The 22,164-nt window shown below is 45.9% G+C and overlaps 1 protein-coding gene across 2 annotated transcripts in view; it reads right to left on the bottom strand.

The window, feature by feature from the left end:
* Positions 1 to 267: 267 nt before the first annotated feature.
* vti1a (vesicle transport through interaction with t-SNAREs 1A) overlaps positions 268 to 22,164 on the bottom strand; it is a 185,151-nt gene continuing 163,254 nt past the window's right edge. For both annotated transcript variants that reach the window (XM_084078710.1, XM_084078711.1), the window contains exon 8: positions 268 to 2,138. In XM_084078710.1, the coding sequence (XP_083934836.1) occupies positions 2,045 to 2,138 (94 nt within the window). In that variant the 3' untranslated portion in view covers positions 268 to 2,044. The remainder of the gene's footprint in view (positions 2,139 to 22,164) is intronic.

Raw genomic sequence — 22,164 nt, forward strand, 5'->3', positions numbered from 1 at the left:
CTGGGGACCCCCTGGAACCCCCTCAGGTCTGGCGGGTGACTCCATGTGTATCAGAGGAGACATGTGGTTGTCTTCACCCTCCTCAAGACCAATGAGTAGGGGTTGTCTGTGACAAGGATTACACCGTATACTGTATAGGGAATTGGGAATGAATAAATTGGACAGGAAAAGACAAAAAAACCAAACAGCTGATAGAAAGAAATGCTTAATTCAAGTAGACACAGACAGAAAGAACCTAATGCTCTTTAAGAATTGCTTCAGACGTCATAAAATATGCACTTCTAGCACAAAAACTTTTAATGAAGGGTTTGTTTATCCATCAACGTATTTATAAATAAATAGTAACAGAATCACAGATGATAAGCAAAGAAAAAAACAAATATTATACATATATTGTCATTTTGACTGTTGGTACATACAGTATATATATCGAACAGAAATACATTTTCTACAATGACAGCTAAATTAAAATAGTCCGTGGAAACGGTAGTTGAGGTGAATTTGTGTTATGTGGGAGTTGGAGTAGCGTTGTACCAAATCTGGTTATTAAATCTCTGGGCTGTTCAGACAATCAATTAATTTTTTCATTGGAGAGGATTTCAGTGGAGAGTGGAGGGCTTTGTGACATGTACAGCATTTACATCTCTGTGTCTTTCTCATAGTCATGTACTCAGTCTCACAGGGTTGGGGCCAATTCTCTTTCAGCCGGTGAAATGTTTGCGACAATGGTTCCGCAAACGTTTTAATTTCAAAGACCCACATGACTGAGAGTGTACGACTACGAATGGAACCTTGGAAAAAAAATTACCCCCAAGGGTCCATTTGGTTCCATTCGTATACTCTCCATGTTACAGACCTGTACGGGACGGGTCCATTTGGAACCCCCTCGAGGCACCCTGAGGGTACCTGGACCCCACTTTGAGAACCCCTGGTTTACGGGGTGGCTCTGCAGGAGGCTTAACGTCTATAAGAGAGTCGGTCGGTCTGTGTGTCTGTAGCTAATCTCGCAAACTGCTGGACCGATCAGCAGCAAATGTATTTATGTACACTACACTGTAGTAGTACCTGCGCTAATTTTCACATGCTGCATTATACATTTTGAAATATTTAATTTTATAATGGAAGCCAATGGGGATCTGATCAGGCTGAACTCTTGCCCAAGCTGGCAAGCCACACCATTCCCATGTGGATCCCAAGATCCACATGAATAGTTTTTTTTTTTGTCCCTAACTCCAAAATGTCTTCCAAAGACATCGAACTGAAACTGAGAAACCAAACACTCCATCGTCAAACACATAAAGAAGGAATTGACCCCAACTTTGAAACCTGAATTTGTTTTGTTCTACTTTGAGGCCCTGGGATGTTTTTGTCTTGTTTACTGACACACATAATACATGCATGTACAGACACACGCCGTCTCTCTCTCTCTCACACACACACACACACACATGCACAACTGTAAACACCTTACATGACCTGCTAAAAGCCCATTCTTATTAAAAAAAAAACTACATAATCTGAAAGCGCCCGGACCAGTAAAAAGACTTTCCACAGACTGTGGGAGGGAATGGGCTGCCGGCTCACTGGGAATAATACCAACTATCATAAAACACACCTCTCCTGTTGTCCCTGGACAAGAGAGGGAGAGAGAGAGAGTAAGAGAGAGAGAGGACAGATTGACAGAAAATAGAGAGAACAGAAAGAAAGAGGGTTAGGAGTAAAAAAAAAGAAAGAAAAAGAAAGCAGACATTAAGAACTGAGGAAGAAAGAGGTGAATGAAAGACAGAATAAAGGAAGGGAGGTAAAATGAGAAAAACAGAGGAGACGAGAGGCAGAATGAAAAAAGGGCCCCCTGTCAGACTTTGGAAACAGTGATTCATGGGGACCATTTGTCCTAATTACAGCCCAGAAACGCTTTTGTCGCTATTAATCACAAATGTATGTGTTTGTATGTGTGTCGGGGGGACGCGCGTGTGTGTGTGTGTGTGTGTGTGTGTGTGTGTGTGTGTGTGTGTGTGTGCGCGTGTGTGAGTCCAGGAGGAGATCAGTGGCCTCGCAGATTGAAATAGAGGGACAAAATGATGGTGACGAGGATGATGGCTCCGAGGATGAAGACCAGCACACGATTCTGAATGACCCTGTAAAGAGAGAGAGAGAGAGACAGAGAGAGAGATAGAGAGAGAGAAAGAGAACCAGAGGGACGGAGAGGGTAAGAGATAGAAAGAGAGGCAGACAGAGGGAGAGAGACAGTTGGAGAGAGAGAGAGAACCAAGGAAAGAGAGAGAGAGAGAGGGAGAGAGATAAGGGAGGAAGAAGGGAGATGGGGGGAGGGAGAGAGAGAGAGAGAGAGAGAGAGAGAGAGAGAGAGAGAGAGGGTTAGACAGGGTTCACTGTGCTCACATGGAAGCCTACAGAGCAATGTAAAACAAACCCAAAACATTCATATGTTTATGTGCAGCAGCCAACCAGAGACTTATCATGTTTAATAGCTACCATGAGGCCTGCGCACGCGCACACAACACACACACACACACACACACACAATTTCTAAGCAGCAAGCCACATTTTCTGAAGCCGCGCGCATAAAACACACGCGCGCTCGCGCACGCACACAAACACACAGCAGGCAAGCTCTAAAAACTTTATTTTCACAATAAAGTGGAAAGCGCGTCTCAGTAGCTTCCTGGTGCTAATAAAGTCACTGAATTACTGATGGAATTTACCATAAAATGCCTCACTTTCACTTTTCCCCACTGTGACAAACGAAAAAGAAAATAGCACAAACGTCGAGAGGGGAATAACGTTAAGAGGAGGAGTGAGAGGAGGAGGAGGAGGAGAGGAAAAGACAGGAGAGGAGGAGAGATAAGAGGAGAGGAGAAAAGAAGAGAAGAAAGGAGATTAAAGCGGAGGGGAGAGAGGAGAGGAAGTTTGGACACGAGACAAATGTGACATCGGTCTCATCGGGGAGCGCCGCGTGTGTGTGCGCAACACGCTTTGCCTCCGATCGCATGTGTGCGTGACTGTGTGCGTGTTCCCAAAGTCTCCAGAGTGTATCCCGTTCAGCACACACACACACACACACACACACACACACACACTTCGAGCTCTCTCCGTTGCTCCTGACAAATGACAGAATTATCACATTTGCTGACATGTGGAGGGGTGCAGGGGTGCTGTGGGGGCAGTGTCCACTCCCCTAAGCAGGAGATGAATAGCTGCCATGGTGTGGCCATTTATCACCGGCCAGCGTAGTGTAGTGGAGGGTGGGGTTAACGGGCTGGGGGGAGGTAGCGGAGGGGGGGGGGGGGGGGGATGTGCTGGCTGGCTGCTCACTCACCCTGCTACCATCCGTAAGCACCCAGACCCCCCCCCCCCCCCGCCCCTCCCTCCCCCTCCACAGCCTCAGCCACCAAGACCAAGCCGAAACCATCCCTGGTGCTCACTTTCCCTGTTCAGCTACGCAGTAGAATCCTCAGTTCATTTAACTCTGAGTGTGTACGAAATGTAACCATATGGACACCCGTGGCATTTGTACACACTCTGTGAGTTGTGCAGTACATTCCCTTTTCAGGGTCCATTTGGTTACATTCGTACACTTTCAGAGGTACGAACGTAAACACTAACACTTACGAGAAGTCTGACGACTTGAGCTGGCGCGCTTTGTCTTGTTTTGTCTTTTTGTTTTTTAAATCGCGGGAGGTTGCTGACGCGAGTTCATCTCAATTTGTGCGGCTTTCACTCAAATCCGCAGGCCTTGTATTTAACCCCAGTGTGAACGCCTTTATTGACAAAATGACACAAAATGTCAACGGGCTGGAGTAGCGTTTTGCGTGTCTGTGACGGGCCGCAGGGGGTCCGGGATCCGGCTCATGACCCGATGCGTCACGTGTCGTCCTCTGTTCCAGCCCCCCCGCTGAACTGTTCAGAGGCGGCTAAAATAACAAAAATAAACATCTTTGGAAAGATGAAACGGTGATACAGTATCGAAGACGAGTTGAAAGGGCAGCTGCTAAAAGCTATGACTGTCACCAATAACCATGATCACATGCTTGCCCTTTCAGAAAGAATTATTATAGCATAGCTTCTCTACAATGGTGTAGAAGGGTGATACGGTTATTAAAATAACTGTGATTCACGTTAAAATAACTGTGATTCACGTTAAATCAACAAAGACAGCAATTTGTAGTATTGTGATGTGTTTTATTGCTTAACCTACTGGTTCTACTCCAGGGCACGCACACGCACGCACACACACACACACACAGGGTTCCCATAGCCACATACTAAGCAGTAAACAAATTACACAGGAGGCTCACACAAGGTCATGTCAGCTTGTGTCATGTCATGTTAAAACAACCTTAAAAGGACCATAGCGGTGGTCTGGAATGTTTAGCCCACTGACTACGACTCACACTATACGTGGACATTACTACAGACCATTTTATAAAGCATAGCACGATTTTCAAGGAAGCCATTGGATTCCGTTCATTTACGTACGCTATGAAGATCAACTTGCAGAGAATTGCTTGAGATCGGTAATCCAACACAATGAATATCATTGTTTTTTCATTAAGTTTTGTGACTTATTAACCATGCTATTCAGGTAAGTTCAGACAAAATGTCAGGCAAAATGTCCAAAATATATATAACAATAAAATATAAAATAAATAAAAGCCATTGGAATTGGGCTGAAATGGTCTATGCATGTTTATGTATGATATATGTCCGAAGCTGTGACAATGACATGTACTGTATTGATGCTGGTATGGGCCTTTAACCACCTTCAACCTGGTGTACCTATTTTGGCCATGTCATTATAAGCCTAGATTTTCAAAAATAGCAGAAATACAACCTCACAATGCATCAGGACATTGTTGTGAGCTTACATAGGTTTTGGGGGTTTTAGGTTATTTGTGACCGTCTCCAGCTCAAAACAGTGTGAATGAATGCCATGAACTCAGTTCTCATCTGTTGCCAGATGGGAAATGTTAAATTCTCGTACAAGAGGCTTAGAATTATCGTATTTTAAAGAAGAGACTATCGTACACAGCCAAAAAAAAGATAAATACAAGTGTAAACATGTAATTTCACAAAAACAGAGCATCTACTGTAAGAAACAACATAGTTTGAGACGCCTACTTGAAAAAAATGCACCACATACGCATGTGAAAGCAGGCAACTTTCTGGAACTACATGAAAGCCTGGAACTGGACTAGAAAGACGCGAGCAGTATTTTTAACGCCTCTAAGAACATATCGAGGGTCAGATTTACTGATTTACTGACTTATTGTGAAAAGCCAAACCAGATCCCGCATCAGCAGTCAGGGAATTTATTAAATGAATGCACCTTTTTGTAATTATTTATTTATCGTACATTTGGGCCTTTTCGGCATTATTGATGATCGTACGGAGGGTAAAATGACCGTACAAACAGGATAATTATGGTACATGTGGCAACACTGCCCATACCTCTGTGTTAGAAGGATATTAGAAGTGGATGCTGATAGGCTGGCCCTGGGGACTCATCACAGCAAGCCGAGCAAGGCCTCATCTCTCTCTATTAATTGCCATTCATTATTTATCATTATTTATCTGAAGCCCAATGCCCTGTAGACAGTGCTTCCCTAAGTTGTTTTGGTGTGTGTGTGTGTGTGTGTGTGTGTGTGTGTGTGTGCGCACGCGCGCGTGCGTGTGTGTGTGCGGGAGCGTGCGTGTGTGTGTGTGTGTGTGTGTGTGTGTGCACGTGCATTAGGTCTGGGTAGTTAAATTAGTTTGTTTTACAGCCTTGGAGGAGAGCAGGCGGGGCAATGAAAGGTCCTTGGGGAGGTGTGGGTTGTAACAACACAACTAGGAAGTTGGTTTTGCAGCGAGTGGATGCTGGGAGAAGATTGGTCTAGTTTTCCATGGAGCATTTTTGATGTAGCAGCGTACAGCAGTGTTTCCCAGACAAAGAGTATAGGGACCCATTATTGTGCCACGGACCCATTTTTATGGGTCATGAGTAAATATATCCTTTTTTTTTTACATTTCCAACAAAAAATGTTTTAATATTATTTCAAAAGATTTGCAAAAATGAAAAAAATATTTTTTTTCCCCCCAACATTATTTTCTAAATCATTTTAGAAATTGTCATAATAAATGAGAAAATTCCCGAAAAAAGCCAATCAGGAAGCTCACATCGCGATGCGAACCCGTTGTAAGCTTGTAGGTCGGCTAATTTCACTATTTTTTAAAAAAGTGCTTAAGTGGTTAATTCATAATGTACTATTTTTGTAAGTTTAGGTATTCGGGGAGGCACCAAATGTATGTTTTTGGTCTTGAGGTGAAATGTTAGCACAGATGTGGAGGAGGGGGGGCACGCTGCACGCTAGCAATCAAACAAGCTCAATGCGGAGTTCCTTAGGTAACATGCACAGCTTAAAAGCACAGCTTAAAAGTTCCTTCCTATACCCCCCCCCCTTTTTTTCCACCAACATATATGACGTCTTACCCCCCCCCCTTCCCCTTTATCCCAAAACGCTATGGTTGGGAGAGTGAGGAAGATGGTGTCGTCCGTCCGTCCTGTCCTGACACATGTCCAGACAGAACAGCACCTATCAAACCACATCAGTCTGCTGGCTTTGACACTTAACACAGGGCAGAAGGGATGGGTTGGGATGGAGTGTGTGTGTGTGTGTGTGTGTGTGTGTGTGTGTGTGTGTGTGTGTGTGTGTGCGCACACATGCGCCTGTGCATGCGTGTGAATATGCAAGTGAGTGTAAACCGCGCCAGGCCCGCCCAGGTGTGTGAGTGTTCTCTTATGCAACGTGTACACGTACAACACAAATGTGCCCGCATACACACACACACACACACACACACACACACACACACACACACACACACACACACACACACACACACACACACACACACACACACACACACACACACACACACACACACACACACACACACACACACACACAGTGTGTGCTATAATAAAAGCTTATTGCTTAATGCCCTACTCTCATTCTCATCCATTTTTTACATCTGGTGGTCTGTGAAACTTCTGAAGCAAATGTGTAGACTGACAGACAGACTGACAAGGTAGAGTACTGTATGTATGTGAGGTAACGGCCAATGGGAGGGTAGGATACTGCCTGGCAAGCCTTCCTATTGGCTCGTGATATTCCTTCAACGTCCGGGAAAGCCAGTCAGCAAACAGCTTACTCAAAGAGAAATAAAAAATCCCACCCTGTGTGAAGGAAGCGGTGCCTTTGATGAGTGGCCTCCTGGTGGCGCTATAATAGGGCGGGGCGGGGCTTCAGCAATTAATGCTCGTCCCTATTGGTGGTGTAAGTCCACATACCAAATTGGGACTTGCTGGCATGCTGCGAACTGGAGTTATAGCTGTGTAAAGCGCTGTTTAAAGCCAGTGGCCTCCTGGTGGCGCTATAATAGGGCGGGGCGGGGCTTCAGCAATCAATGCTCGTCCCAATTGGTGGTGTAAGTCCACATACCAAATTTGGACTTGCTGGCATGCTGCGAACTGGAGTTATAGCTGTTTAAAGCCCGTGCTCAAACGGACATAACGGACAAACGGACAAACGGACAAACGGACAAACGGACAAACGGACATACGGACGGACATAGTCAAGAGTAGAGCGGCTGGCACCGCTAAAAACAGCAACGCTGCTATAGGTACACTGTGAGAGAGAGAGAGAGAGAGAGAGAGAGAGAGAGAGAGAGAGAGAAAGACAGAGAGAGATGGAGCTAGAAAGATGAGAGAGAGAGAGAGATGGAGAGCGGGAAAGTGGAAAACAAAGAATAGTGAAACAAATGGAAGGATGGAGGTACTGTAAAAAAAGAGACAGAGGGGAGAGGATGAGGGTCAAGAAGAGGGAGAGTGAAAAGAGAGAGAGAGAAAGAGAAGAGAACGAGACACAGGAGGAGGAGGGAGGAGAGAGAGAGTACAGGGGAGAGAGAAGAAGAGGGAGGAAGTGAGAGACAAGGAGGGAGAGAGTGAAAGGTGGGGTGAGAAAGAGAGGAGCAGAGAGTCAGAAAGAGAGATAGAGAGAGAGATGGGTAGACAGAGAAAGACAGTAAAAGCAAGGGAAAGAGGTGGATGAGAGAGAGACCACGAGAGAGAGGCAAACAAATAAACACAAGGGGAGAGAGAGGGAGAGCGAGAGAGGTCGGTCGGTCGGGGGAGAGAGAGAGAGAGAGAGAGAGAGAGAGAGAGAGAGAGAGAGAGAGAGAGAGAGAGAGAGACTGGCTCCTTGGAGGCAGATGAAAATAATGAGGACTTTTCTGTCAGGAAAGATTTACAAAATCGTACCAGTGTTATTAAAATTTAAAATCTACCGTTTTTTTTCTTCCTTCCCCCCCTCTCCCTCTCTCTCTCTCTCTCTCTCTCTCTCTGAGTGTTTTTTCTCCTCTTCCAGCAGCACAGCCTTATTACCAGCTCTAATGAGCACCGGGATGCACCTCAACCGTGTGTGTGTGTGTGTGTGTGTGTGTGTGTGTGTGTGTGTGTGTGTGTGTGTGTGTCTGTGTGTGTGTGTGTGTGTGTGTGTGTCTGTGTGTGTGTCTGTGTCTGTGTGTGTACGTGTACGTGTACGTGTGTGTGTGTGTGTGTGTGTGTGTGTGTGTGTGTGTGTGTGTGTGTGTGTGTGTGTGTGTGTGTGTGTGTGTGTGTGCATGTGGCAGGGGTCCGGCACCATCAGTGGCCCAGATTTCCCGGTTCTTTCGGTGACGCACAGGCACACGCATACACACACACACACACGTTTCTATTACTACACTTGTGAGGACATCGAAATGTTAGGATGGCATTGAAAATAGCTGAAAGTAGCCGGAAATGGCCCAAAATGTCTAATCCTAACCCCAACCTGAATCTTTTCCTAATTGTAAGGCTAACCCGAAAAATGTTTTTTTAACCACAAAACAACCAGTAGTCTTGTGAGGACCAGGACATAGTGGTCCTGACAATGTCTATTTCTCATATTCTACTACAGTTGTGGGGACAATTGGTCCTCACAAGTATAGTAATACAAGCGCACACACACACACACACACACACACACACACACACACACACACACACACACACAAGGCACCTATGAAAACAAACAGACACACTCAACACACGTGCACATAACACCTTTTGATGGCTCTCAGAGGTGACTGGTCTGATCGGAGACATACGCACACACACGCACGGCAGCCTCAGACAGACAGAAAGACAGGCAGGCCCCACCTCCACTCCACCTCCAAACAGACATTGACTCACACACACACACACACACACTCATATGTACACACACACACACACACACACACACACACACACACACACACACACACACACACACACACACACACACACACACACACACACACACACACACACACACACACACACACACACACACACACACACACACACACGGCACCTATGAAAACAAAGTTGGCTGTGGAGTCGGCCCTCCTCCCCATAGCCCTCCTCTTTCCACAAGTACACCAATAAAATAAAAATCAATGGCTGTCTGCAGCCATTCTGACTCTCCTCCCTCCAAACCCTGGGAATATACACAGAGAGAGAGAGAGAGACAGAGAGAGAGAGAGAGAGAGAGAGAGAGAGAGAGAGAGAGAGAGAGAGAGAGAGAGAGGGGGGGAGAGAGAGAGAGAGAGAGAGGGAGGAGCGAGGGATCAATGTGTTCACAAATGGTTTGAGTGATGGGCACAGCAGCGCTGAGGAGAGGGGGGGGGGGGGGGCTTGCTAACACGCTGCCTTATGATCACAAACTAATACAAATAAATGTTTTATTGCAAAAGAGCACACACACGCACGCACACACACACACACACACACACACACACACACACACACACACACACACTTAAACTCTGGTTAGTAAACTGGACCTGAGTTGGCTGTGCACTTGGACCGCTTTTCCCCCCCTCTAATCCCTCTGCCAAAAATAGCAGATCTACACACGTTGTCAGCTTGTAGATCTAACTATTTTTGGCTAATGTTCCCCCCAGAATATGGATGCTGGGGTTCAAGCGGTTAAAGGTACACTATTACACAATGTAACTTTCTTTCGTGAATAAAGGGCTATTTTGACCGATCTAGTATGTTAATACAGTATAACTAACATCACTGCGGTGGTTGTATTTGGTCTGCCTGCTTTTCTATTGAGACATTTACATGCTGTGGTCTGGTGGGACCACTAGTGGTTGACAAGTGGTACTGCCTGAAAGTCCATATTCAATGACTGCATTGCCCTGAGTAGGCAGGCAGGCTCTAATGGCTCAGTGGTAGACATGTCAGCGGATGTACAGTACCCGGTAGGACCCGGGATGCAATCCCCCCGTAGGAACATGAAAGTTACAGAGTGTAGCTTTGAGTATTGGCTCTGCAACATGCACCTGCACCCACAACTTATTTTGGTTTTAACACGCGCGCGCGCACACACACACACACACACTTCAGTGTTAGCGACACCTGCACATACGTATGGCGGTATATTTGACACGCGCACACATGCAAAGTGCACACGAACACGAACGCACGCGCGCGTCAATGCAGACTTTTTGTAAATGAGCTCGCTCACTCAATGCGACACACACACAAGTGCAGTCACTCGCACACGCACACACGCACGCACACAGGCTAGCATAGAAACTGCCCATGTTCGAGTCAAGTGAACAGCGCAGATGGGACAAAATAAGATGAAAAATCGCTGTGCTTTTACCCCCCCAAAAAACAATGGCTAACGATCAGATCAGGTTCATGCTGCACTAAAGGGGATAATGGTTTGACCTGTTTGCAGGAGAGATTTGATCCCACCATGTATGTTCTGCCTATTGCCCCCGCGGGGCTGTTCAAGCTAAATGAGATTTTTCAAACACTCCCTCACACACACTCACACGCACGCACGCACGCACGCACGCACGCACGCACGCACGCACGCACACACACACACACACACACACACACACACACACACACACACACACACACACACACACACACACACACACACACACACACACACACACACACACACACACACACACACACACACACACACACAGCACAGTAGCAGTGGCAAGCACTTCGCTATTCCAGAGGTTTGCAGTTAGTGCACATGCACAGATATAGCGCGTGCGCACGGGCACGGGCACGCACACACACACTCACACACACACAGGCACACTCAGGGGGGTGGGAGGGGGGATTTGGAAAAATACAGTCCTTTAATTGCATGTTATTTACTTTAAAAAGCCTCCACCATCATGTAATTCCCAGAAGAAAAACAATACTTAGGGGCATGTATACACACACGCACGCATTTGTGCGCGAGTGCACAGACACACAGACACACACGCGACACCAGTGTGTACCATACATAGGTAGCTTAATGCTACAATGCCCCAGTTTCACAGAGGGGTCCATTAAGCAAAAAACTGCTATGTAATTACTTGAAAGCTATAGTTAATAACCACATGAAAATGACACAGAAGTAATATTTGTGCAGACACATTTTTCTAAGCCCCACAAAGAAGTCTGGATTAGGGAAAAATGATTACAAAATTATGTTTAAGACACTCCTGTTCATTTGTCCTCTCTGTCCAATGTGTTTGTTCACAATCCCCACGCGTTCATACATTTGGTCGCTGTCGGGCAGAAACCTAATATCTCCATATTTCAACTTATGTTGTTTCGTAAATGAATGCCCAAGTCATCATACAAGAGTGTCGCACGAAAGTAGTGAAAATAGCAGATCTACAAGCTCACAACGCATCGCATAATAATAAAAAAGGAACAGCTTTGGAGACATTTTCTGCCCGACAGCAACAATTTATAAATGCATTTTAATATCACTTTGAGGCAGAGGATCAATCCCTGTGTCATCAAACAATACACATTTTCCCAACGTTTTTTTTACGGTTTTGTCCGAGGATCATAATGACAGATTAAGAGTTCAATGAACATTGAGGATTTTACAGTGTACGTTCACACGAGAACAAACGAACCAACAAACCAACAAATTATAGACATTTCCTCGAAACCGTACTATACGGCAATTCTGTTTATGCTCGCATTCTCTGAAAACAGTAGAAAGAGAGAGAGAAAGGGGAATTGACTGGGCTTGAATTGAACGGCCTGGTCTACGCAAAACCTGCACTCCATGTCAGTCCACCCCTTTTTTAATAAGCTTGGAAAGAGGCAAAGGAATGCAGTGCACCGGGGCTCAACAAGTTCATCCATTTTTTATTTGGCGGCTAACAACCCTGGCCAGCAGCCGCCGAGACTGGGACTACCATCTCCCCAAGAAGACTGGAAGAGAGAGAGGGAGAGAGGGAGGGAGGGAGAGAAAGAGAGAGAGAGAAAGGGTAGTGTGAAGAGTGTGTGTTGAAGAGAGATTTCTCTCTCTTCAAGATGGAGAGAAAAGGATAGGGAGGTTTTGAGTGCAAGCGAGGTAGAGAGAGAGGGAGGGTATTCAGAGAGCAACAGCGAGGTAGAGCGAGAGAGAGAGCGAGAGAGAGAGAGAGAATGATAAAGAGAAGCAAAGGGAGAATACCTTGCTTGCAACTCTTTTTGGAATTGTCTATAACTTGTTTTTTTCTCTCTCTCTCTCTCTCGCTCTTGTTGTTGTTTTCCCCGGCAGCGTTTTTGAAGCGAGCAGCAGCATTCTGTGCTGGTCGCGCTGAGATGATGTATGGGTGGCTTTTTCTGTACCATACATTCACACCTCACTCCCCAGGCCCGGTTGCCTGCCAGCGCCCTCCCCCCCCCCCTCTCTCTTCTTCCTTTTATCACCGTCATCCCTCTCTCTCTCTCTCTATCTCTCTCTCTCTCTCTCTCTCTCTCTCTCTCTCTCTCTCTCTCTCTCTCTCTCTCTCTTTCTCCCTGCAACCGGCTCATCTCCCTGTTCGGTGCACCTGCAAACACCTCATCCCGGTTTCCTTCTCCATACCCGTTTACCTTTGTACTTTCCACCGACACGCATGCATTCGTTCTTTGTGACTCACTCTGCACCTCTACTATGGTTATCCCTCCTTCCTCTGCCCACTGTCTCTCTCTGGGGCGGGGATGACGAGAAGAGAGACTTTGGGTTTGTTTTGTTTTTCTTCTCCTGCATTTCGTCCATGTGTTGCAGCCCAACTGAGAGTATACACCGGCAACCCATAACACTCGCAGTTGTCGTATGGCTATCACTTGAACGTGGCGTTATTCGAGGCGACTGCAAACATTACGTGGGTGGGTAAAGAACTGTGGGGTCTGGGCGTCACGGAGCTCAGGCGTTGCCCCAACAAAATGAAAGAATACAGGGGGTGACTATAATGTATATGAATATTCAAATGCATATTTTTATGTGGATTTCGAACTATTTTGTTCTAAAATTTGGTTGAGTAAGGATGACTGTTAAAGCATGATGGAGATAATCAGGATCTAAATGTATTGCAATGTATGGAGGGAAAAAAACTGCCAACATTGTGACATTGTTCGATGTGTTTATGGCAATATACTGTAGTGCTCTTGACTTCACAAAATGTAGTTTGACGTAGTGACGATTATTACATCAAACTAGAGAGAGGATAGGCAAATGGTAAGAACCTGAGGAAGGCCGCAACAGATACTGTAGATGTAAATATGGGTTGCATGGTAAATATTGATGATCACAGACTATGATAACCATCAATAAATGATGAAATGCAACAAATAAACAATGTAATAAATAACTGAAATGCAACAGTGTGATTTTGTCACTTTAAAGCAGCGCTCCAGTAGATTACAGTATTTCTGTCCAGTTTTTCATGCTTACTGCAGTGTTACAGTACAGTATGACACCTGCATCAATAAAGGTACTGTAGGTAGGTACACGTAGGTCGGTCAATCGGTCTGTAATTTTGACAGTGTCACGTGAATTTTGTTCAACACAGTTCAACTATTACATTTCCTCTTCTTGGAGGTATTTGGCTAAAGGTGACATACAATATGTTAATATGTTTATGTCAAATCTAGGCTTTACCATTTGGATTAGATTTTTGTTTTATTTTCAAGGTGGAGAAGAGTTATCTCTCCAAATTCTGCTCTAGGATGTTGCTGTGCTCACTTTCAGTTTCCATTGCATTTGTCAGAATCGACCTGCAGTAGGCTACTTGTTTGCCTCAGAGGCGTAATGTACGTTCAAAACCCAATTGTACTTGACAAAATTAGGATGAAAAAACAGGAAGTAAAATTGGCTTAAGGCTTTAAGGGAAAACTTTTCCAAGTTCGAACCTAAATATCATTCATTGTTCTAATGTGAGGAGATCATTTATTTTACTGCGAAATGTTGAGGTTGCAAACGATGACCTGAGATTCATTTTGTGCCACCGGGCATAAATGAAATGGCATGTTTGATGTGATCAGGTCCAAAGTCAGTGAAGTTTCCTTTGGTGCGGGACACAAAACGCAAAACAGGAAGTGAACTGCCTCCTCTTAAAAAAGGAATGCAGATTTGACTTTCTGTCAAGAGAAGGGAGAGTGCTGAGCCAAAGTACGGCGTATAAACTTCAGAGAGGGTTCCATGTGATGGAACGTAAGGCCAGATTCATCATTCTTGTCAACTGAGTGGAGCTCGTATAATTGAGTTGACCACAAACACTCTAATCAATTAATCAATGTGCTCGATGCCGGTTTGGCTGGCTGGCTGGCTGGCTGGCCAGTCGCTCACTCACGCATCAAGAACTAGTCCATAAGATTCTTTAACAAAACATTTTTTGGGGGCTTTATTGATAGGACAGTAGGCTCACAGCAAATGGGGAGAGAGAGATGGGGAGTAACATGCAGCAAAGGCCGTCGGGCTCGGGACTCGAACCCGCGACGCGCTGTCAGGCTACATTACATTACAAGATTCTTGCACATACTTTAGCTTTTGAGGGAATTCCACATGTAGGCCATTCGTTCTTTTGTCTTTATTTAGATGTGAGTTTATGAAGCTGAAAAGAGCGATGGCGAAGGGACAAATAAAAATGTCTCGGCAGGCCCTGATCCTCAGTCAGCCAGAGGCCACCTTCAACAGGCACAGCATGCGCTTTCTTACGATAAAGTTGATTTTGGGAGTTACAGAGCAAGCGGGGTCGCCATTTCTTTAATGCCCCTGATAACAGACTTCTCTCACTTTTCTCTCTCTGCATCTGCTAAGATTTCCCCCCCAACACAAAAAACCTCTTTGCATACATTCCGCAGGCTCCTGGGGCCAGCTGCAGATCAGTTTACCGGCCCCGGTTAAGAAAAAGCAAAAGAGGAGGAAAAAAAAGGGCGTAACACGAGCCCGAGAGCTGTAGGCCTCCAAGACTATGATGTCCATAAATTTTTATTGTTTGTTCAGTATTGAAATCTCATTAAAGCACATAAATCATGGGCGCGCACACCAACCGCTTGCTTGCACTGAGCCGGGGAGAAGAGACAGAGCGAGAGAGAGGAGCTGGGACGCTCGGGGAGCTGTGGGACAGGACTTGCGGCGATGGTTTATGACGCATCCGTGCTGTGTTACTGTTACACAATAGCCCATACGGACAGGGAGGGGCAGGGCCAGCGGTAAGACGCCTCACGTTGATTCTTAACCCTTTAAGACCGGGGAAGCATCTGTGTGATTTTTAAAATTTCTTTGGCTATTCAAAAATAGCAGATATACTACAAGCTCCTAGTACAGCGGCACCGAGTGCCACGCTATGAGCTTGTAGCTTCTATTTTTGAAAAAATAGTGAAAATGAGTGCAAATCTTTGAATACATATCGTTTTTAAAGCGAACATTTATAACCAAAATCTTTGCTTCTGGGGGTCTGTGGAACTAAATATTTTGAGATGGGGGTCCGCGGCCAAATACATATAATTTTGGGGGTCCTTGACATGAAAAAGTGTGAAAACCACTGATATTATAGCAACATACGTAAAAAAAACTGTTATGCAGACATTTGTAGAATCCCCCAGAAGCAAAGATTTGAGTTACGAGTTAAAGATTGTTCGCTCTAAAGATAAATATATTGCACACATTTTCAAGATTTTTCAAAAATAGCAGATCTACAAGCTCATAGCGCGGCACTCGGTGCCACGCTATGAGCTTGTATATCTGCTATTTTTGAATAGCCAAAGAAATCTTAAAATGGCAGAGATGCGTTCCCGTCTTTAATGGGTTAATCACTTTCTGTCACAGCTGTGTCTCGCGCTGACTTTTTATATGTATGTTTTGGTTTCTGGGTGGTTTTTATAGAAGCGCGGCGAGATGCTGCTGGCTTCGGCTCAACGGCCAACGACTAACGCGGGGAGGACTCGCGGCCGGGGGTCGACACCGGATACACACTCCGCCGGCTTCAAATTGTGCCTGACCACTTCAAGCTATGGGTGTCGGGATTGTTTCAAGGAATGTTTTGAGGTCACGTTGCAGAAAGAAAAAGAGAAGCTGTGAGCTAAAGGAGAACTTAGCTGCGTTTATGTGTGTTTAACTGTAACATAATCGACTAGTGTTTAAGTGGTCAATTACAAATTGGGCAATTGGCATCCATTTCCTTTCTTTACCTGCTTAGCATTGTTGGCAGAGCTTGTTGCTTATCGTCGCTGACGGGCAGAAACCGCTACGCACTTCCAATCTGGCATCCCTATTTTGGGCATGTCATTAATATAGGCGAAAATCTTCCAAATTCTTTGTTGTGCGGTTGTAGGTCGGTTAATTCCACTACTTTTGAGCGACGCTGTCGTAACGATGAAGTATAAAATAGAGCATTTATTTTATGAAAAATAAATGCAAAGATAACAGCTTTCATCAAACTTTTCAGACTTGCTTTCCCTGCCTAACCCAAACCAAATCTCGCTTTCTTCTTCTTAGTCTTAGCTTATTGTTTTTAGCCTTTTAACGTTTTAATTTTTTTGCTCCTAATAAAATTGTTTTTAAGCTGTTTTGTAAAGCGACTTTGGGTACTAAGAAAAGCGCTATATAAGTCTGATGTATTATTATTATTATCATAACAGCGATATTATGCTTCTTGCACATCTAGGTATCAAACTGCTCATCTTTACAATAACTTCTCTTGGCCGCTCGACAGTTCGGTACAGCGAGGCGCCAGAGAGAGGTTTCCGCTCGAAACATGACCTCCTGCATCAGATAAACGCTTCCACCTCCTCTGGTCTGTTAAGACTTATGTTTAGGATTCCACGACCGAAAAGTGATGTGGGACACTGATGTTTATGAGTCGTTTTATTGGCCGACATGGAGGCTCCGCATGCTGTTTGTTTGCCATTTCAAATAAACTCTCCAAATATTTGCTTAACACCCCCCAGTTTTTCCCCCTGATTTTGTCGTGCATCCTGTGTGTCTCCTGGAGATACTGGCCTCCAGCATGCAGGGACGTATGCCGCCATACATGATGACCCACCCCCTCAAACACATGTACAGACTGGCTACATCACAACATGTGGCCCTGCTGGTAACATTCTAATGCATTTTCACTCTTAACCCATTAAGACCGGGAACACATCTGTGTCATTTTTAGATTTCTTTGGCTATTCAATGACACATATGCGTTCCCGGTCTTAATGGGTTAATTTATCGCTGGGTGAATATAAGCATGTGTATTATTTCTTAACCACTAAAAACTCAATATACTTTGTTGGCCAGGGTCCCTTTATTTCCTGTACACCAAATCTCTTCCGATCCACAAGTTCACGTTGCAAGCTTGTAGATCTACTATTTTCACCGAAGGTGTGCCTATTTTCGGCAAATGTTTGACTATTTTGGCCGAATGCTTGCCTATTATATGACATGCCCAGAATAGCTAGGGACACCAGGGTTCATGTGGTTAATGTACTTCGTCCACTTGGTCAGGAGTCTGTCATAAGCTACCAGTTCAGTTTAGTTTCGCCCTGTGAGGTGAAAACACTCACTGGTGCCTGCGGAGAACATGGTGTCGCTGTTACGCTGCTGTTGTTTTTGAGGCTCGTTCCTCGCGGCGGTGTTAAAGAGGGCGAAGGTCATGTTTATGGTGATGTTAGTAGTGCAGTCAGAACAGCGACTAGTCAAACTGGAACTGAAGGTCGTGACCATAAGTACGAAAAAAGGCAAGTGTTCCCGGACTTGGACTTGACTTTCAGGTGACCTTCGCGTCTCGCAGGGTCCTGTGTTCTGTCCTGCAGGCCAGGAAAAGAAGCGAAGCCAGAAGTTTTAGCAGCGAGCGATCGAATGTGTGCGCGGGTGACTGCCAGACAGAGATTTAGTGTACTTTGCTTGTCTGCATCAAGGCGGAGTTGTAGGAAAAAAACAGGAGAGTGTCCGACGCGTCTGTGTGAAATAACAAGTACTGTACAACACTGTCGGCTTTCAGCTACATGTGAATATACTCTGGTGAGAATCTAAAGCAGATAAGAGGAGCAGATAGCCCGGGAGAGAGGGAGGGACCGAGAGCGAGAGTGAGGGGGTTAAAAGAGAGATGGAGATAATGTAAGGGTATAATGTCATCCCACAACCCACCGTTTGACACTACAAGGGAGGTTTTAGTCAGTCTAAATAATCCATGCTGTTCCATTAAATTTGCAGACCCACTTCCCTCCTACCTCAGAGCAGAGCTGGAGAGAGTGGGGCTAGATTGAGGAGAGAGGGAAGAGAGAGAGAGAGAGAGAGAGAGAGAGAGAGAGAGAGAGATAGAGAGAGAGAGAGAGAGATATGCTGGGAGAAGTTAGAGGTCAGATGGGATTTATCTCCAGCAATAGTTTTTATCGTACGCAGGCAGAAAGCACGTGTTGGGATTGAGACAGAGGCCTCAAATGTAGAAAAACATGACGGAGGAAATTGTGCAAATAAAGAGGAAGAACAGAGAAAGAAAGAAACAGTGAGAGTGAGAGAGAGATAAAGAAGAGGAAGACGGAGTTAAGAGAGTGGGTGTGCGCGCACACCCACTCTTGAGTGACACTGATTTGCTCATGATTGCTTGCCTTACTCCCAACAACCCCCACCCGCACCCTAACCTGCCCCCTGCAAAATAACCACAAGGAGTGTGCAAGGGAGGCCACCAGTGCAGCTGGGTTTGTTGCAATAACAGCATTATTGACTTGTTGCACTGGCTACATTTGCTTAGCGCCCTGGAGTCCTCGATCAATAGACTCTGGGCTCCAAAGCCCCGCTAATCAGGCCCTGCAGCCTTGCAGGGTCAGTCTTCTGCAGAAAACTCACGGGAAAAAGAGAGAGAGAGAAAGAAATAACAAATCTATGGGAGACAGTGCAGGAATGATAGGAGGGGGAATAGGTGGAGGCGGGGCTATAAGGAGTGGTGGGCGGGTGGGGAGGGTGGGGGCAAAGCTTTTGACAGCTTGTGTTAATTGACTGAGAATGCTCCTCCTTCGGTTTGCCTGTTTGTTTACTCTGCTTCACTCTGGAGGTAAACTCATGTGGCGTTTACCTCTCTCGGCTCACGCCCACGCCGCCCGGGTGGAGGAACTCGAGAGATGCAGATTGGGTGGTTGACCTCTGCGCCACTGTGAACCGGGGTTCAAAGGCCGAGGGGGGGGGGGGGACTCGTGGAAATGAAATTTAAGGGATGGAGCGAATCCATATTTGCCATGCGGTCTCCAGAGGACCCACGGCGGTCGACTTGGCAGCGCAAAATCCTAAGCTAATCAGAAACATTGCAGACACGGTGAAAGGGAGATTCTAAGACAATAGGTTCAAGAAAGAGATTTTTTTTTGTTGAGAAATGACTCATGTTGTATGCATTAAAAGAGCGCCACAAAACAATGTGGAACTATGCAACACTCAAAAAGGGGAAAATAAATAAATAACAAATGTCCCCCAGCTGGGGCGCATCTTGGATGACGGGACAGGGTGTCAACCACATAAATGCAACATCCCTGGTTCGATTCCGGCTGGAGACCGGTGCTACAAACCTCTCTCTGCCCTCTTTCTGTGTCTTTCTTCCATTGACACATTCCTGTCAAAGTGAAATGACCACAGAAAAATCTGAAAAATAAATAAAAAGACAAATGTCCACCTTCGTCTGTTTTCACGGCAGTACTTCTGCTCACAGTGGACCCCAGATCTGACCCTCTGCCAGTTCCCCCGTCAGAAAGCATCCGTCTCTGTCCCCCCCCCCCCCCCTGCGTTCTACACATCACAGGCCCACTATGGACGCTATGGGAAATTCATCAGGGAGCAGCGCATCAATTATTAAACAACCGAGTCGAGCGTAGTGGATTTTTGGTACTTTCTCAACCCTTCCCCTAGCGTACTGTGGCCACTGCTCCTCCACGAGTCTCCCCCACAAAGGACCAAAGAGGAACGCAGAGGAAAAAAGGCCAAAGAAGGGTGAGGGGTGTAGGTGTTCAATAGACGTTCTGTTTGAGGGGTCCAGGGCCTGGTTTTGCTCCAGCGTGGCGCACGTCTCCAGACGGCAAACACTGTTTATGTCCTTGTCGTCCCGACCCCCCCCCCCCCCCCCCCGCGCCCCACTCGCTCTCCTCTCTGTTGTGTTCTTGTCGAAGGGGGGGATTCTTCTGCCCGTTAACATCGATGAAAGCCAAGGTGTGTTTTCTGCTGACACTGACCCTTCCGTCTCCACCTCCTCCTCCTTCCTCCCAGCGGTCCATTCTCACAGACGTGGAGGCCAGGGAGGCGGCCAGGAGGAGGAGGAGCGCACGGCCTAAACGCATGGTATTCTTTAGGGTCAATACTTAGGAGCAAAATAATGACGTGAGGAGGAACAACAAGAACAAGAGGGTGTGGTAAAGTGAAGGCATGGTCTGTCGTATGCTTACTTACGATGTCGTACGTCATGGCGCTGAAAATAACCAATCTACGAGCTCACAACGCGTCGTGACGCGCCGCATTGTGAGCTTGTAGACCGTCTATTTTCGGCTCGCCACTCTGTTGTACAAGAAGGAAGAGTACGTCCTAAAAAACAATAAACCAACACAAGGCACAATGTAAACAATTGCGCCGGCATGCAAATAATACCCTCATCTCAAAACAAAAAAAGCACGCCATGAGGGGCAATAGTAACCGCTTCTGGCATCAATAGTCCCAAGTTTGCCCAACCATTCGCCGCCAGCCAAAGAGGAAGTGCAGGGTCAGCAGTGTCCCGCTGGCCTTGCTGACCGGTAGATATTCTAATACTCACCTTGGCTCTGCGCCGCCAGGCCCACAGCCCCACGGATCCCCCTCCCCTCATCCTGCCTTCGCCCTCCGTCTCCACCCATACCAGAGGGGTGTCTTTGTGAAGCGCCGTTTCTTCGATACATTAAAATGCTGCCCCGTGATCAAACGAGCAAATACCTCCGGGGTCAGCAAAGGGCTACCCCACGTCAGTTAACAATGCAGCATTTAAACATCAGTGGTATGCAAAGCGGCTGGTACACAGGGGAGGAGATGCGCGCCAGGAGAAAGGCCTGCATCCGATCGGTCGGGATAATGAGCGCATGCAGGAGAACTGCAGCATGCTGCACAGTAAAATCCGGAGTGTCAATTTAACTCTGAAAGTGTAAAAGTGCATCACGACAGCACCAAACCTTTACTTGGCCAAAAATGGACCCTGACTATTTTTTACACGTTTTACACATTTTAAATTAACCTAGTATTTTACAGTGCATTTTGCATAGCTGTGTCAGCTCAGACAGATAGCATGGAAAGCTACCCTTGCAACAAGAATTACTTCACGGCTAAAACATTCATCTTGCTGAAAATGCTGAATCAATACTCGTGTCGCTAATACCCTACGAGACTCACACGTCAGTCTCTGAATGCTTCACTCAACAAGAGACTGATGACAATCAAGCAGCTTTTGTTTTGAGTGGGAGAAACAAACAATTAGAGCAAAAAAAAGCTGTATTGCAGAACCAATCCTAAGTCTTTAAGGTGGTCCTTCATATTGGGACAATGAGATGATTGGTTTTCAAAGCAATAAGCATAGGTTTGTTAGTGGCTGTTCTAGCATGGGCATTGAATTTAGACATCACCAGACATATCGGTAGGCAGCGAACCTCTGGTCGACTGACTAACGGAAGCAAGAGCTGCAATAACCAGCATTTCCGACAAAACGCCACCGTAACAAAGACCAGTGAGTGAGCTCAGCTGTAATTAATTAGCTAATTCCACGCCATCACTGTTACGATAAATGACCTCCATCTATGTGACAAGCATGTCA

Source organism: Gymnoscopelus microlampas (genome assembly GCF_963454915.1).
Source record: "Gymnoscopelus microlampas genome assembly, chromosome: 14".
Taxonomy (NCBI): domain Eukaryota; kingdom Metazoa; phylum Chordata; class Actinopteri; order Myctophiformes; family Myctophidae; genus Gymnoscopelus; species Gymnoscopelus microlampas.